We start from the raw sequence: 18,601 nt of genomic DNA on the forward strand, positions 1-18,601 counted from the left end.
CAGTCAAAGCTCTCTGTTGTTATCCCATACAATGCAGAACTAGCAGCCTCACACTGCAAGGGAGGGCACTGATGACATGCTCAGAATTTGGGATTGTCGGACAGCAAAGGAGAGAGCTGGCTGCCAGTGGAGTGAGGAATAAGGTAAGTATGTCACCTTAATAATTATTAAAGTGGTTGTAAACCCCTAACTATACACACTAAAGTAACTAGCCTCGGGTAATGCACAGAGATTAAACAAATCCTCCTACATAAGTTGTACCTGTTTACTAGCCACAGGTAATGCACAGAGATGAAACAAATCCTCCTACATAAGTTGTACCTGTTTATCTGCAGTCTTCTCTTCTCTACATCCATTCAAAAAGCAGGGGGTGGGGAGCTGAAGTTACACTATGCAGAGCTCAGTGAGGAGAGCTGATAGCTGATGGAGGGAAGGGACACACCTCCCTCCTGAGTCATATTTTTAACTCTTGGTGTCAAGAAAGACGACATAAACTTAAAAGCATTAAAAATGTGTGAAAAATGTCAACCCTCACTGTCAACCCTCACTGTGGCAGCCCAACATACCAAAAACAAACAAGGGTGCGCATACCCATGCACTGAATAGGCCACAGGGTTAAAACCTAATGTTTATAAGAGTTACTTAAAAAAGGCATTATCCAACAGAAACTGTGTGAGATATAAATATACTGACCAGTGGTGTTAATTTTGTCAACAAAAATATTTTCGTCAATTAAATTAACACTATTTTAGTCTACTAAAATATGACTAAAACTAAAATAGTTCAGATTACTAAAATACGACTAAAACTAAAATGGCATTTTACTCAAAAGACTGACTTAAAACGAATTGAAATTTGAGGTTAAAATTAACACTGCACTACCACATAAGAATATGTAGGGGGCATCTACTAAGCTGCTGAAAGAAAAAAGAAAGTTTTTTTTTTTTTTCTTAATATTTATTGTTGGTAATATATTCAGGTAATGTGTGCAATGACATTACAGCCAATAGTTTACAGTTTTTTTATTTATTTTTTTTAAGTTGCACTTCTGTTTGTCAATAAGCAATATTTTTATTTGTTTATGAAACTGCTTAAGTTTAAGTAGACTAAAATGTACTGGAGATTTTAGTGACTAAAATACGACTGAAACTAAAACAATTCAAATGACTAAAATATGACTCAAACTAAAATGGCATTTTAATCAAAAGACTATGACGTAAAATGAATCGAAATTTGATGTCAAAATGAATAATGCTGACCAGAACATATGAGCCAGGCAATGATGAGAGGCTTTATTTAAAGTGTGTGTTAGAGCCCCAGCCACCACCCATACAATACTGTAAGTGGAGGACTGGAGATGTTTTATGCCTCTCTATAAGTGAGCTCTAATCTGGTGCTTGAGGGAAGTAAGCATTGGTGAAAATAAACTGACTGGGGCATATGAACCATAGTCAGTGATGAGAGGTTTTATCTAAAGAGTGTGTTAGAGCCCCAGGCCCCTTGTGTTTATGCTTCTGCAACACTGATGTACAGCTTTGTGAGTTAATTTGCAGAGAAATAAAAAAAACTGCTGAAGCTGCATGGCATGAGGAGTGCAGAGTGAGAGCTCCGGCTGCACATTATCTTCTAACCCGATCTTTTGGGTCTAAATCGCCCTCTGACTCAGCACAACTTACCTGCATAACACAGAGAAGCTCCCACGCTCATGTCGCCACCGAAGCGAGCTCCGGGAGCGCTTGCAAAACTGAACAAATACTGCCACGAGGAACGGGACCCGGCGGGGGAAGATGGCACCGCACTCGCCTCGGGGGAGGAGGCGCCACACTCTGGAGACACTGCTCGTATCTTGGATGTGGTCTCCCTCTGTCAGATGACCCTCACATCAAGGATAGAGAAGGTCAAGGTTGACATTTCCCTAATCCGCCTAGATTTCCACAAACTGCGGGAGATGGTGACAGGTGGAAGATGATGTCCCGCCGCTACAAGTCACCACCGATCGGCTCCAGTACCAGCTAAAAGCCATCCTAAGTAAGCAGGATGACATGGAAAACAGGCTCCACCATTGTAACCTTAGGTTTGTGGGATTGCCAGAGGGATCGGAGGGCTTGGACCCCCCCTCATTCCTGGAAAACCTCCTAATCACCAACTTTGGCAGGGAGGCCTTTTCCTCCACGTTCGTGGTGGAACACGCACACCGCCTTGTTACTAGGCCTCCACCACCTGGAGCCCCTCCGCACACTTTCATAGTGAAGTTGCTGAACTACCGAGACCATCTTGCGCCTTACTCGTGAAAAGGGCAACATCCCGTTTGCCGATTCACACATCGCAGTGTTTCTAGACTTCTCCGAGGTCCAGAAAAAGAGGGCACAATTCTCAGAAGCCAAACACCAGCTACGCAACCACCACCTAGCCTACGCCATGTTATTCCCGGCGCGCCTTCGTGTGATTTGTGACAGCAAGGCTCATTTCTTTGAGAACCCCTCCGCGGTCATTTCATGGTTGGAGCGACAGGATTCAGCTGCCCCAGCTCCATTGTAACCTACCGATGTACCATGCTGAACTGGAATCCTGAGACCCACGCCATGGATGTCCCTCCTAGGCACCGTGAGTTAAGATAGGCCTGTTTTCCTTATATCCCTCCTGATGGCACCCGCGGTGCCCCCGGAGGTGCCTGCATGTTGATCCTGTCCTACCCCCCGGCTCGATACTTGACCAATACATCGCCACCCCTGGCATTCTCATACTCCTGCAAAGCCCCCTTAACAGAGCACTTATTCAGCCGCTCTCGAATAACATTCCTGCACCCACCTACCATCTAGATGATAGATCATTTAGCACCGTTGTGCACTTCTGTTAACTTTTGTTCGCCCCCTGAGACAGCAGAGAACGCACCTGGACTGCCACTTCCATTGCATTCTCCCGTTTCTACTTCCCTGCCCCAAGGACAATGGTGCACCTCGCTGTTCTCTCAAGCTACGTTTCCCTGGCCAGCAGCACCCCCCATGGCTGCGGAGGGCTGCCAACAGTTTGATATGCTAAGCTGGCCCAGAGTTGGCATAGTTTTTAAAATTTCAATTTTTTTGTCTATTTTGCAGAGTCTGACATACTACACATTGCAAATTATATGTCGTTGTTTGCTAATGACTCTACTTGCTAATCCACTTCCCAGTGTGGCTCTCTGCAGTTCGGTCACGGGCGCTTTGCCGCTTTTTGTGACCCTCCTGCGGGGCTCCATTATGTGCTGGGAACTGGGACCTCCGTTTAAACACGTGTTTTCATATATGATGATTACACTTTATGTGAGGGGAGATATGGGCCATCCCCTGCTTATCCGACTGCACATCCAATCAACACCACTGGCAATATGGCATCCCTTAAGCTAGTCACATGGAATGTGAGAGGGCTGAGGGCCAAACTCAAGCCCTTGCTGTCCTGTCTCACATTAAAAACATGCGAAACATCTGTTCTTATAGAGACTCACATTATAGGCCAAATGCAGATGGCACTAAAGAAACCCTGGATGGGCTGGGTCTACCAGGCCCCGTACACCAATAACTCCAACAGCATTATTGCCAAGTCAGTTCAGTTTCAACTACACAGCCTGCGGTCGGATAGACGGGGCAGGTTCCTCTTGCTACATGCCACCATAGGGGGTCTTGAGGTCCTCCTCCTAGCCTTTTACATTCCCCCACCATTCCAATTCGCTGCTCTTAAGGAAGGTGTGGCCTTCATGACCCAACACCCCACAGTTCCTGCCATATGGATGGGGGACTTCAATATGGTAATAGATCCCCTCATGGACAGACTTCACCCACCCACCATGGCACCAACCCTCCCACATTACCTAGGTTTGGTAGATTCATTCAGGAATTTGCCATGACGGACACCTGGAGATTTAAACACCCCAACACAACTGCATATTCCTGTTTCACCCCCTCACGGGCCGCTATGTCTCGTATAGACATTATAATGCTGTCTCCCACCCTGGTCCCAGACCTCGTTGCAGCGGGGTTTGGGGTCAGAATCCTTTCCGACCATTCACCATACTGGGTCACCCTTTGCCTGCCATCCACCCCTCCGACCCGCATATTTAGGCTGAATCCATTCTGGCTCACAGTTCTCATGGACCTGGAAGCCATTCAGCGTGATTGGACTCATTATTTCCACTCCAATGCGGGGTTGGGATGGTGTGGGAGGCATTTAAACTACATGCCCGCTCAACCCTTTCTATACGCATAAACAGACACAAAGCCTTCTCTAAACTTATCCTACAGCAGGCTGAGGAAAGACTGGGCTCCCTCAAGCAAACTTTTCTTGCAGATCCGACACCCTCTAACTCTGCCCAACTTCATCTACACTCCAGATTGACGGACCACCTACACTTTGAGAAAGCTAAAAGAGGCATTTTCTTTAGCAAGCAGAAAACCTTTGAACATGGTGAGCGGGCAGGGAGGCTTTTAGCTTACATGGCTCACCTAGATCATAGCCCCCCTGTGGTAGTTCAACTCCGTTCAGAAACTAGAGCCACCCTCACAGATCCAGAACAGGTAGCCCAAGAGTTCAGACGGTTCTATTCTGAACTGTACACCTCAAAGGATAGTCATCCCCAGAGTGAACTACATCACTTCTTCAGAGCATAGACTTCCCCTCCCTCATGGACCCCCAAATAGAACTACTAGAAGCACCCATCACCGAAGAATGTATCATGGAAGTGATAGCGAGTTTACCAACATCCAAAGCCCCAGGCTCAGATGGCCTCCCATTAGAATTTTACTCTAAATTCCAGGAGGTCCTCCTCCCTAAACTACAAGCACTATACTCCCACATTTACGAGTCCGGTACACACCCGTGCACCATGGGCGAAGCCCTCATTGTCCTTATCCTGAAGCCAGGAAAAGACCCTTTTTACCCTGAATCATATCGCCCCATTTCCCTTCTACAATTAGATGTCAAAATACTGGCCAAAATTCTCGCCCTAAGACTTAATAAATTAATACTTAGCCTCATTCACGCCGATCAACCAGGCTTTATGCCCAATAAAAACACTGCATTTAATTTACGAAGATTATTCATGAACCTCCAAGCCACACATGACAACGTTGGCTCGAGGGTGGTGGTTAGCCTGGATGCCCCCAAGGCATTTGATTCGGTGGAGTGGAGCTACTTGTGGGAATGCCTTCATAGGTTTGGCTTTGGCCCTAGTTTCATCAGGTGGCTCCAACTCCTCTATCAGGCTCCCACAGCCCGGATCCATGTTAACGGCAAGACTTCCAACCCTTTTTCTCTGTCCAGAGGAACCCATCAGGGATGCCCTATATCCCCTATGTTGTATGCTCTGGCCGTTGAGCCTCTGGCTATTGCCTTAAGGACGCACCCTGACCTAAGGGGCCTCCGCATGGGGCAGGTGACTGAGGTGATCAGTCTCTATGTGGACGATATGCTCCTTTACCTGGAAGATGCAGGCCCTTCATTAACAATAGCCCTACATTTAATTCAACAATTTGGCACTTTCTCAGGGCTGCAGATTAATTGGTCCAAATCCCAAATCCTTCCTATTGATGTGACCGCCCCCACAGCCGCACAGGAAGCTCTCCCCCTAGTGAGGACCAACCAGATTAAGTATCTGGGTGTACAATGCTCCTGCTCCGTTATGGACTACACACACCTCAATTTAGAACCAATGTACTACCCCCTCAAAAATAAAACCCAAATCTGGTCCCGACTCCCTCTAGGAGTCATGGGTCGCATTAACTTAGTGAAGATGATCCTCCTACCCAAATGACTCTACCTCTTCTGGCATGCCCTACTATACATTCCAGCCCACGTATTTAGATCCATGGAATCCATACTTAACACGTTTGTGTGGGGCCCCTCCAGGCACAAGTTATCATGGCAGAGTCTAAAACATCCCATTCACCTGGGGGGCACGGCCCTTCCTGACCTCGCACTATATTATTTAGCCTCCCAATTGTCCCATTTCTATTACATTAATAACCATGATAAGCTCCGCTACTCTATGTTGGTGTATACATCAGCTACTGACGTAGTGGCCCATCCCTTTCAGATACTCTTCTGCAGGCATCGGGGCTTTCTCCGCTTGGGCGCCAGACAACATATGTTACTACATCACAGGAAAATTTGGCAGCGAGCACAAATTATCACTGGGGCTCCCCCCCTGCATGCTCACACGCCGCACTGGGATAACCCTCAACTCCCTGAATTGATGACCGTCCCCAACCACAAAATATAGGTCTCCCACAGAATTATATACCTGTCCCAGGTTATCACAGGAGGCGCTGTTAAAACATTTTAGGCCCTCAAAGATGAATTTGCTCTCCCCAACCACATGCTGTTCCGCTATCTCCAGGTCCGTCATGCTCTCCGGTCTCAACTCAGTGCCTCCACCCCTAGGCTGGAATCGGGGAACCTGGCAGATATAGTCTTTGGTGAGGACTCCAATAAATTAATCTCCTGTTTGTACAATCACCTTCTTCTGCCCTCGGCCACCACTCATGCATATCAGCTGAAAACTAAATGGGAGACTGATCTGGGGGAGATAGATGACGAGCATTGGGGGGAGATACTTGAGACCTGTAGAGGAGTATCTCCTAAATTATTAGACCGACTTACTCACCTATATATCCTCCACAGATCTTACATTACTCATTCCCCTTTATCCAGGTACAAACAAGATGCTGACCCAACCTGCTCCAGGTGCGGTGACAATGACAGTACTTTCTACCACCTAATATGGTCCTGCCCACCCATCCAGCAATACTGGTCACAAGTTATTAAATTCCTCCATGACTACATGGGTTCCCCCCTATCATTATGCCCACGCCAATGCCTGCTTGGCCTCCTTCCTCTCCCAGAGGAGGAGAAGTCTCTCACAATATTCTTACAGGAAACTCTGTTCACTGCCAGAATGCAGATAGCCCAACTGTGGCTAAGACCTACTCCCCCTACCATCCAGCAATGGAAAAGAGCTGTGAATCTCACTCTCCCCTATAAAAAAAGTCCTATATTCTCACCGGGGATGCCCCGGTAAGTTTAACAAAATATGGGACAGATGGGTGGATTACTCCTCCACCTGCACCGACTAGGGCTGCCTGTTTCTCTGCCCTGTCGATATGATGGTTTAGCTAACATCATCAATACTCACTTCCACCATTGTTACGTGGACTCATGCTCCCGTAAGCAACAATGTCTAGCAATAACTTTGTAGTAAGTATGATGTGTCAGACACTTTGTTAAAATACTGTCATTTTATGTTTGGTTCTTGTTGCACCTCGCACCCTGATGTAACAATCTATATTGACTCTTATGCTCAATAAACTTCATTTTCTGATTAAAAAAAATAAAAGAAATAAAAAAAACTTACCAGAATGAGCCATGGTCAGTGATAGGAGGCTTCATTTAACCAGTTGCAGACCGCCCACGGTACATTTACAGCAGCAGGGCGGCCACTCTGCGCCAGATCACGTACCTAGTAAGTGATCAGTGCTTTAGGGTAGGGGGCATGCACATGCGTGCCCGCAGACCCAGTGGTGCTGTGATTCATCCAATAATTTTTGGTCTGGATCTGACGAATTATATAACCGCATGTGCCTGTGTTTACAAAACACACGTCAACAACAATGAACTCTGTTGTCCTCAGGATGACCTTGAATATGATCAGCACCACAAAATTCGGCCCCTCTTAAATCATTTTAGCCAAAAATTTGCAGACTTATATACGCCCAGATACGTTGTCTGCGTAGCTGAGTGCCTCAATTTTTCTGAGCGCCTTGCTTTCAAACCGTTTCTCCCCAGCAAGCATGCCAGATATGGGGTCAAAATGTATAAGCTCTGTGAGAGGGCAACAGGCTATACATAGAGTTTTCTGATTTGTTAGGGAAAAGATAGTCACGTGGAGCTCCACGACTGCCCAGACTATTTAGAGAACAGTGGCAAGATTGTTTGGGACTCGGTGCCACCCTGATTCCGATAGGACAATTTACATGGACAAATTTTATATAAGCGTGACACTTTTTAGACACCTTTTTGGAATTGGCGCATGTGGCACAGTGCAACCTAATGGCTGGGCTTCCCCCAACGGCTTGTAAATACCCGACCAAGACGGGGGGAGAGAGCCTGCTTGAGAAATAATTAATTGCTTGCAATAAACGGGACAAATGGGATGTTTTCGTTCTGTATTCCACTCACACAGATATGACAGTTCAAACTGCAATGGCGACTGATATTGTTGAGAAGCCCCTCTGTGTCTACGACTACAACCGTAACATGGGAGGAGTGCACTTCAATGACCAGATAATGGTTCCATGCTTAATTTCCCATAAAGCCAGACACTGGTACAAGAAAGTGTCTGTGTATTTATTCCAAGTGGCAGTGTTCAACGCTTTCTAAGTGTCAGGAAGAAGTGTATCCTTCCTAAAATTTCAGGAAGAACTCATCACAGCCCTTTTGTATCCAGAAGGTGCTGTGGCCCAATTTCCCAATGCAGGCTGCAGAGAGAGGCATTTTCCAGATCTCCTCCCCGGTACCCCGACCCAAAGATGTTGTGTCTGTAGCAGACACGGATTTAGGTGTGACACCCATTATTTTTGTCCCTCCTGTCTTTGCCAACCTGGTCTCTGCCTCAAGGACTGTTTCCACCGCTACCACACACTAGTGGAGTATTAGTATAGGGTACAGTATGGCACAGTCTACGGCACACATTCACACAGGGTCTTGAAAGATGTTAGATAGTTAGGAAACAGCCTATCGCATTTTGAGAGACCTTTAGCCTGGAACGTTTACAGTTATTTTACAGTCACAAAGAAAGTTTAAAAAAAAAGTTTAAATAAACCCAAAAATTTGTATATTCTAATGGTGGGCATATCACACACTTTTTCTGGCAGAGAATTCAGTAAAAAAAATTAGCTGTTAAAGTTTAATTGTTACTGTGTTTTATTGTAAACCATTGTTTGTTTTGCAGGAACGCAATTCAGCTGCAGAAATGATCTGTTTATTCTGACAGCAACAGGATGTGCTTTCAGAATATATATGTCAGTGATTGTAGCGCTGTAGTAGATTTCTCCACCACAGTTAACAAAAAAAGAATATATATTCCGAAGCATGGGGGCTGGGTTGGTCAGTGGGCGCATCGGCCCTATGCTTCGGCATATTTTTTTTTTTCACTTTTCTTGGGAGAGATTTCTTCATCCACGATCGATGTGAATGTGTTAGGTTTTATTTTTTTGGGCTGAGCGTAAAAAAAGAACATTGCATGTATACCCATCATTAGAAGTGGGTGGATGCAGGGCGGTATATTCTAATGGTGGGCATAACACACAATTTTTTTCTGGCAGAGGTTTCTTCATCCACATCGATTGATGTGAATGGAGAAATCTGTTAAGTTCTATTTTTTCATGCAGACCACAGGCTGCATGAAAAAAAAAGAACATTACCACATATGCCCAACAAGGACCAGCAACATACTGGTAGGTCACTGGACTTTGAGTGGTTATATTGAGATAATGCCTGCAGGTGTAGGCCTGATCAGAGAATGCAGCCGCCAGTTCTGCCAGCTCACTATAATGCTGGTCGGAAACCAGAATGGCTCCAATAATCTCTATGGCCTAAGAAACCGGTAGCTAAGATCATTTCATCACTTCGGTTTCACCGGATATAAACAGTGCCATTTTTAAATTGGGAAAGCATCTGATCACATCAATCTTGGTGTGGTCAGATGCTTTAAGGGCAGAGGAGAAATCTATAGTCTAATAGACCCCATTTTTTCAAAAAGAGAGTACATGTCACTGCCTATTGCTATCACAGGGGATGTTTACATTCTCTGTGATAACAAAAAAAAATGATAAAAAAATAAATAAATAAATAAAAGGAACAATGTAAAAATAAAATAAAAAAGCAAAATAAATAATTAAACAAAAAAAATGAATGCACCCCTGTCCCCCCGTGCTTGCGCGCAAAGGCGTACGCAAGCATCGGTCTCATGACATGTAAACAGTGATTGCACCATGCATGTGAGGTATCACCACAAACGTCAGGTTGAGGGCAGTAATTCTAGCACTAGACCTCCTGTGTAAATCTAAAGTGGTAACCAATAAAGGCTTTTAAAATTGTTAGTAGTTTATCGCCGCTGCACGGGCATGTGGAATTTTAAAACTTGTCATGTTTGTTATTTTTTTTACTCGGTGTAAGATCATCTTTTATGTTTTACCAAACAATTGGGCAATATATTGTGTTTTTTTTGCAATAAAATTTAAAAAAAGTGTATTTTTTCCCAAAAATTTGCATTTGAAAAATCGCTGCGCAAATACTGTGTGACAAAAAATTTGCAACACCCACCATTTTATTCTGTAGGGCCTCTGCTTTAAGAAGAAAATTGATGTTGTGCTGCCGATTATAGTGCCTGCTGTTCCCCTGATGTTTTGGGAAGTATGTGTGTATGCCGTGGTGGGGTTCTAAGTTATATGCCATCTGGATAGGTGGTTAAAGATTTTTCTCTTATATATAGAATTTTTGGCATACCAACTTTATGCTCATAATAAACCACGTGGTGTTTTAGACCATCTGGCTTATCCTGTTGCTCCGGGGCCCGCATGGGCAGATCCAATTTGTATGCATGTATATTCACTTTCAGGCAAGTGAGACCTGTCTCTGTTTACATATTCCTTCATGTGTCCAGATAAAGCGAACCAGTGAAATGCCTTGACACACAGGGACTGATTCGCCTGATACGGTAACAAACATCTTACAGAACATTTGTTTCCTGTGGCCCAAATCTTACGCATATGTGATTACATGTTTTTAGCTTCTGTGTTTTGTTTTTGCAAGTTTTTATGTATGTACAAATAAAATATATATTTTTATAAAATTTATGTGGTCCAAATTGCCTTTAAAGTCCAAACCTATAGTTGTTTTCTTTCTGCTCTCAAAATTACGGATGTGACAGTGGAGTGATTTAAGTTTTTATAGAATTACACCCCAAAATACATTTTTCTGCTTCTCCCGAGTATGGGGATGCCACATGTGTGAGAGTTTTTGGGAGCCTTCAGGATTTTGAAGGGAGTAAATTGCTTATTTCACTTACTCACTACCTATCACAGTTCTGGAGACACGACCCCCCTCCCCCCACCCAAATTACAACTTTTCAGAAAGACACCCTAAGGTATTTTTTTTTTTTTTTTTAGAGGCATGGTGAGTATTTTGTAGATCTCATTTGTTGCCACAATTTTTTGGAAAATGAAGAAAGAAAACAAAATGTTTTTATTTTTTTGTTGTTTCCTTTTTCAATTTTCGAAACCTTGGCAAATAAAACCAATCAATATACGCTTATTGGGATTTTTTACCAAAGGCATGTAGCTTAATGCATTTTGGCCTAAAATTTGGGTTGCTTGGATATTTTTTTATAACAAAAAATAGAAAATATTGTTTTTTTTTCAAAATTGTTGGTCTCTTTTCATTTATATCACAAAAAATAATAAAAACCCCAGTGCAGTGGTGACCAAATACCACCAAAAGAAAGCTCTATTTGTTGGAATAAAGACATAAATTTTGTTTGGGTACAGCGTTCCTTGACCGCGCAATTACCAGTTAAATTAGCGCAGTGCCAAATGGCAAAAAATGATCTGGTCGGGAAGGGGGTAAAACCTTCTGGAGGTCACAGGGGCGTAGATAAGGGGGGTTAGAGGGATCCAAACCCCCCCCAGAGCAACAGTCAATTTCACAGCAGCCAGGCTAGTGTAGCCTATCAGCTGCAAGAGCCGAACTGTGGACACTGGATACCGGCTGAAAATAAATTTGTTCCCAATCTGCCCGCATTGTAGAACAACAGGTTGGTACTCGAGAGGTCCTGTATGATGTTGGTAGGGAGGGAGGAATGCACTTATGATGAGCTTCAGCTACCTATGGGCTGGGAAGGCAACAGGGGGCGGTGTTTCTGCCTCCTCAGTCAATGGGTACACAAAATGCATTGTCCTTCCCTTCAAATTCATCCCGCAGGCTTCCAGAAGCTGCAGAACTTCCTGCAATGGAGGTGAGAGAGGAGAAAAGTTACTTTCACTTTCTCCTGCTATATCGGCACCTTTCACCCCAGCTTTATTTCCCTTCCCTCTATGTACTACATGGCTCCACATGTTCCCGGTAAGACTATGCAGTAATCATACACTCATACACCAATCCTCATCCTCCCTCCCATTTCCAGTTCACTATCTCCAATTACTTTCTGCTCTCAACTCACATAAATCTGCAGGGACACATCCTGCAGCCTCCACACACTGACTGCCTGACACCCTTCCCATCCCAGCTTACTTCCAACTGTTCTGCAGCCTGATACATTCCTTGCAGTTCTTTAAGATTTTTTTATCTTTCAGCCAGTAGGCTAGTAAAGTACTAGAGTGAGACTCAGACTGCAGTGGTTGCTACTGTATATTGTTACTACTTTTGACAAGAGTAGTAAAAGTATACAGTGCAAACACTGTCTGCAGCCATAAATGATACAAAGCACCTGTGATCATCATTATCATGCTGATGATTACACTGTACAGCCTATATATAGTACAGTCACATGAAGTACAGTGTGATCATCCGCATGATGATGATCACAGGTGCTTTGGCTGTATCATTCATTGCTGCAGACCATGTTTGCACTGTATATTTTTATGCCGGCCTTTTTTTCAGCTGAAATGCGGCACTCCTAAAATCTGCACTCTGTACGTAACACTCCCTGGACCCTGCGCTCTGTACCTAGCACACCCTGGACCCTGCACTCTGTACGTAGCACAACCTAGACCTTGCACTCTGTACGTAGCACACCCTAAACTCTGCACTCTGTACGTAGCACATCCTGAACTCTGCACTCTGTATGTAGCGTACCCCTGAACTCTGTACGTAGCACACCCTGAACCCTGCACTCTGTATGTAGCGTACCCCTGAACTCTGCGCTCTATACGTAGCACACCTTGAACTCTGCACTCGATTTGTCATGCACCCTGAACTTTGCACTCTGTATGTAGTACACCCTGAACTCTGCACTCTGTATGTAGTACACCTTGAACTCTGCACTCGGTTTGGAATGCACCCCGAACTTTGCACTCTGTATGTAGTACACCCTGAACTCTGTACGTAGTGCACTCCTGAACTCTGCATTCCTTACATAACTAATTGCTGAACCCTGCACTCTGCACATAATGTACCCTTGAACCCTGCCAAAAACACAAATTTTAAAATACCCAGCAATCGTAAAAGTTTGTGTATACATATGTACTGTATATATCGTGTGTGTATATATATATATATATATATATATATACACACACACACGTGTGTTTAAGCTTTGGGGGTGCACACCCTAATGTAATAGGCTACACACAGTTGTGGTTACTAGGCTGAACATCTGCACTCCAGTAACCCTTTCTACTATACAAAAAGTCCAATCACAGTGTAAGTAGGGGAAAAAAACTGATACAGTGAACTAACGCTGAACTAGCGCTTTCTCATAATGCAATGGGGGAGATTTACTAAAACTGAAGAATGCAATATCTGGTGCAGCTCCGCGTAGAAACCAATCAGCTTCCAAGCTTTTTTGTCAAAGCTTAATTAAACAAGCTGAAGTTAGAAGCAGATTGGCTACCATGCACAGCTGCGCCAGATTTTGCACTCACTTTAGTAAATCAACCCCAATGTGTTATGGTTGCATTTTGAGTAAGCGCTAGTTCAGCATGAAACGTTTCAACAGTTTTTCCCATATTTTCACAGCGGTTGCTGTATTTTTATATTAAAGGCAAAACTTTTTTTTTTTCATTTTGGAGAGAGTGGAGAGGGATTAGACCCCCTGTCAGTTTTTATTGCTATCTGTGCCCCCATTAGGGAGATTCACTCTCTCTATTTGTCCTGTATACTGTTATCATTGAAAGTGAGCGTTAAAAAAAACCCTACATTATGGGATGTCCCAGAACAGTAATAAAGATGAAATCTTCCAATAGGGACACTAGTTTTGATGACCTGGGGGTCCCCAAGGAATTCTCTTATTTGCAGGAACTTCCTCTGACTTCCTGTTTAAGCTATGGGATAGGAAGTAAATCTTCACAATAGGACACAGATGGTGAAAAATAAAACATGACAGCACTCAGTGATAACCCATCCTTGCGCCATCCAAAATGAAAAGAAAAGTTTTGCCTAAATTTACATTTAAAGGTGGTTACTGGAGTGCAGATTCTATTTTCTTATGAACTGAGCCAGCACCTATTGAATGTGAGTGGCAGATTGGTATGAACCAACCAGGAGCAGTGTCATTCTTTTGTTATTGGGCTGAGTTCACATTATCCTTCAGTGGATCACTTTTCAGAATGCAGCATCTGTCAGGTGTTCAGGAGATGACCCTGTTGTTCCCTGAATGCCTGTTTCTCATGACAAGTGGCAGTGTATAATGGTGCTAATGCACTGCAACCACAAGCAAAGTGTTTGGCTCACAGTTGTGGAATGGCCCTATTGACATAAATGGCCAAATATGATAGTCAACTCAATGTGCCGTGTCAAATTTTCCATGGCTGCAAAGCAAAATTGTCACAGCCATTCTAATGGTGGCCCTGATGATGGGACAGTGGAGAGGATAACTCTGATTCACTGCATCAACAGCCTGATTTTGCCGCACTGAATGGCAAGGAGAGAGTTTAGGGGGAGGCATTTTGGCAAAGTAGAAGTCATTGGTGGGACCCACGAGCAGGAGCATGCAGAGAGAGCCAGCAGGGACTGGGGAGCAAGCGACCCTCAGTACAGGAGATGTTGGGTGGAGAGAGGACTCCAGCAGAGAGTGCTGTGTACAAAAACTATGTGAGGCATGAGGAGTGAAAGCCAGGGGAGAGAGCACCTGTGCAGGGAAAACCAACAAGAAGCAATGGCAAAGCCTGTGGACACACAGGCTCTCTCTGCACACGGTTAGGACACCACAATTAGCCAGAAGCTCAGCCCTAAATATAAAGAAGAGCCCCTCTATAAACAGCCTTACAGACTGACCTCTTTAGAAACTAGACATTGAAGCCTAATTCCATGTTTACTATTTGCTTCACTAACAGATGTCCCTGCTGGGGGCACTGTATATATTGTATATATACACCACAATTTGTCACAGCATTGCAGGCATGCTAATTATTGTTCTCTAGGTACTCAAGGCTGAACCCCCCCAGGAAAAAAAATGATCTACAGCCCTGAGAGGTCAAGTGGTTAAAGAGTGTGTTAGAGCCCCAGCCTCCACTTATATGCTATGTTCATATTTCATTCTGTGCAATTTGAAATGTAATTATTAGTGCATATTTTCACAAAAACTAAACTAAGATTACGGCTAATTTACAATTTAATGATAAAAATATCATGTTATTTGTGTTTTTTTCAGGCCCGTTGTGAAGTCACTTAAAGAAACTGGATTAGTGGAACCAGAATTTTTTGAGGAAGTTACAATTTACTTCAGTGATATTGTTGGATTTACCACAATCTGCAAGTACAGTACACCAATGGAAGTTGTCGACATGCTAAATGATATATACAAGGATTTTGACCACATCCTGGATCACCATGATGTGTACAAGGTACTGAATGCTATAAAAAAGAATAAATGACATGATGAAAGGATTCCTGAATAGGTATAACTGTATTTTATAACCTGTTTTTCTACCTATTTTCATCATTAAAGTGTTTAATTTCGTTTTGTTTTTGTTTTTTTAAAAATAACAATTAATTACCTCCACTGTGCAGTTCGCTTTGCACAGACTGGCCCCGATCCTCGACTTCTGGGGCCCCCCCGGCGGCACTGGTAGCTCCTCCCCGCATCATATAACCCCCTAGGAGAAGCGCTCTCCCAGGGGGTTACCTTGAGGGCATGCTCCCTAGTCCAGCATTTGCATCCATAGATGCAGAATGCCGGACTCGGCCCCGCCCCCGGCACCCGTGTCATTGAATCTGATTGACTGCAGCGGGAGCCAATGGCTGCGCTGCTATATATCTATCCAATCAAGAGCCAAGACAACAGGCAGAGGGGAAGAGCGCATCTCCGGCGTGTGAATCACAGGACTCAGGTTAGTAAAACGGGGGGCTGGGTGGCCGGTCAGTTTTAGGATGCATTAAGGTGAAAAAACATGAGGGTTTACAACCCCTTTAAGCTCTGATGAAGGAGGAACGTTGACCCCCTGGAAGTGTCCAGTTCCCCATACCCTTTATTTGACAATCCCTTGCCTATTAGCCTTGAAAATGGCCAGAATCAATTTTAAAGTTATGACTTCCATTGACTTTAATGGGGTTTGAACTTTCATTCAAATTTTGGCCGAGGAACGTTCAGCTCACCACTCCCCATTAGAGATGGGCCAAACACCCCTTGGTTCATGCCAGAACTCTCAAACATTGCAAAATTTCAGACCCGAACAACAAACCCCTGACGAAGTCTATAGGAACCCGAGCTGGAAAAATCAAAATTCCCCATTTTGAAGGCTTATATGCAAATTATTGCCCATAAAAAGGGTATGGGGACCCGGGTACTGCCCTGGGGGACATGTACCAATGCAAAAAAAAAAACCTTTTCAAAAAGGTTGTTAAAGGAGCAGTGATTTTAATGATGTCTAAAGTGAAACAATAGAAAATGAAAAGTTCCTTTAAATATAGTGCCTGGGTGGTCCCCTTAGTCTGCCTGTAAAGTGGCGCATCTATACCGTGTATAGAACCTGCTGCAGCAAAATTGACATTTATAAAGAAAAAAAAATACATTTAAATTGATTTTCCCTGCAAGCTTTCTTTATTTAGTAAACAATGGCTTGGGGAGCCAGTCTGTTTGATGAGGCCACATTTTAGTGCACTTGGAACAAAATTAGAGATTTTTTGGATAAATTCTGGTGTCTCTTTGGAAGACTTTGGATGGAAATAAAGTTTTGCACCACAGCGAGCAAGCCTTATGTAACAAAGTCAAATTATAGTACACTCAGGCCAAGATTAACAATTATTTTTTTAGATAAAGTCTGGTGTCTCTTTCGCAAACTTAGGATAGAAGTAACAGGTGTGGAAAAATTGGGGACTCTTGGGGAAAGCAAGAATTGGCCTTGCTGTAAAAAAATTTAAATTTGAAGCCCCTGTCAAACAGTTGTGGAAAAATTATTCTTTGGGTATTATCGGTGCCTTCACCCCGTAACCTTGTAGAGGTACTCTTCATGAAAGCTAAATTTGGCCTTGCTGTAAAAATTTGAATTTTGACACACTTGTCAAACAGTTGTGGAAAAAATTGGTCCTTGGTTGTTAATTGTGCCCATGAAACCTATACCAAAAAATTACTTAAAGATAAAATCAACACCCACAAAGCTAGGCTGCCTACGCAGTCTAGCAGAGATTCAAGATCCCAATAACACTTATTTAGCGACATTGGCATCAGGGGCTTGACAGCTGCTGTTAATCCAGGACTGATTCATTTTTACAAATGTCTGCTGGTGAATGGAGTCTGTGGACAGACGTGCTCTTTTATCTGTCACAAAACCTCCGGCAGTGCTGAATAACTGTTCAGAAAGCACGCTGGATGCAGGGCAGCCCAGCAGCTCAATTGCATACTGGGCAAGTTCTGGAAAGTGGTCTATTCTCATGACCCAGAAATCCGGTAGATCATCTACTGGAAAGCTCTCCATGTCTGTACCCTACCAAAGTCTGGAAAGGCATTTCATGAAATCCTCTTTAAGGTGTCCTCAAGATATTTCACCCTCTGCTCCCTCTGTGAGGACAGGATGAGTTCCGAGACTTTGCCCTTCTAACGGTAGTAAAGGGGGGTTGCCAACAAAGAATGATCCTTATCTTTGATGCCACAAATCCTCAGGTCCTTTTGCAGGCTTTGAAGAATAATGCCGCGTACATACGAGCATGTGTGGGCTTCATCGGACCTTCATCTGACCTTTTCTGTCGAAAATTCCGACGGACCTAGAAATAGAACATGTTTTAAATCTTTCCGACGGACTTGATTCCTATCAAAATCCGTATCCTATCCATTCGTCTGTATGCTAGTCCGACGGACCAAAAACAACGCAAGGGCAGCTATTGGCTACTGGCTATGAAATTCCTTATTCTAGTCCGGTCGTACATCATCACGTTCGAAACAATTGGACTTTGGTGTGATCGCGTGTAGGCAAGTCGATTTAGTTGGAACTCCGTCGGAACTCCGTCAAAGTCCTTCGGAGTTCAGGTGGATGAGAAGTCCGCTCGTGTGTACATGGCATAAGGGAGCCTATTCACCGCAAGTCTGTGGAGGCATGAGAAGCAGATCACTGAGGATTACAGTATCTGGAACTACCTCCTCCCAGCCACGTACCATATCTTAAGGTTTGATGTATGTCTTCCTTTACTTCAATGCCTCCAAAACTGCCATAATCCTCCTCCTCCTCCCTCTCCTCTTGTGTGTTCTGTGGCATCGCAAGAATGTGTCGACATAAAGCAGGCCTTGAGAGGAAAGGAAGTCCTCCACTTCCTCCCGCTGCTCTGCCTCAAGTACCTCGTCCATAATGCCACGCAGAGTCTGCACCAGCAGAAACACGAGGGATTGTGTCACTGATGCATGCATTGTCACGGTTCACCATCCTTG

General features: G+C 44.0%; 1 protein-coding gene across 1 annotated transcript in view; it reads left to right on the forward strand.

Moving 5' to 3' along the window:
• The window catches only part of GUCY2C (guanylate cyclase 2C), a 1,918,134-nt gene that overhangs the window by 1,556,732 nt on the left and 342,801 nt on the right, over nt 1-18,601 (forward strand). Inside the window, exon 22 of the mRNA XM_073591935.1 lies at nt 15,395-15,587. Within this exon, the coding sequence (XP_073448036.1) occupies nt 15,395-15,587 (193 nt within the window). The remainder of the gene's footprint in view (nt 1-15,394; nt 15,588-18,601) is intronic.

The sequence above is a fragment of the Aquarana catesbeiana genome, linkage group LG07 (genome assembly GCF_042186555.1).
Source record: "Aquarana catesbeiana isolate 2022-GZ linkage group LG07, ASM4218655v1, whole genome shotgun sequence".
Lineage (NCBI taxonomy): Eukaryota > Metazoa > Chordata > Amphibia > Anura > Ranidae > Aquarana > Aquarana catesbeiana.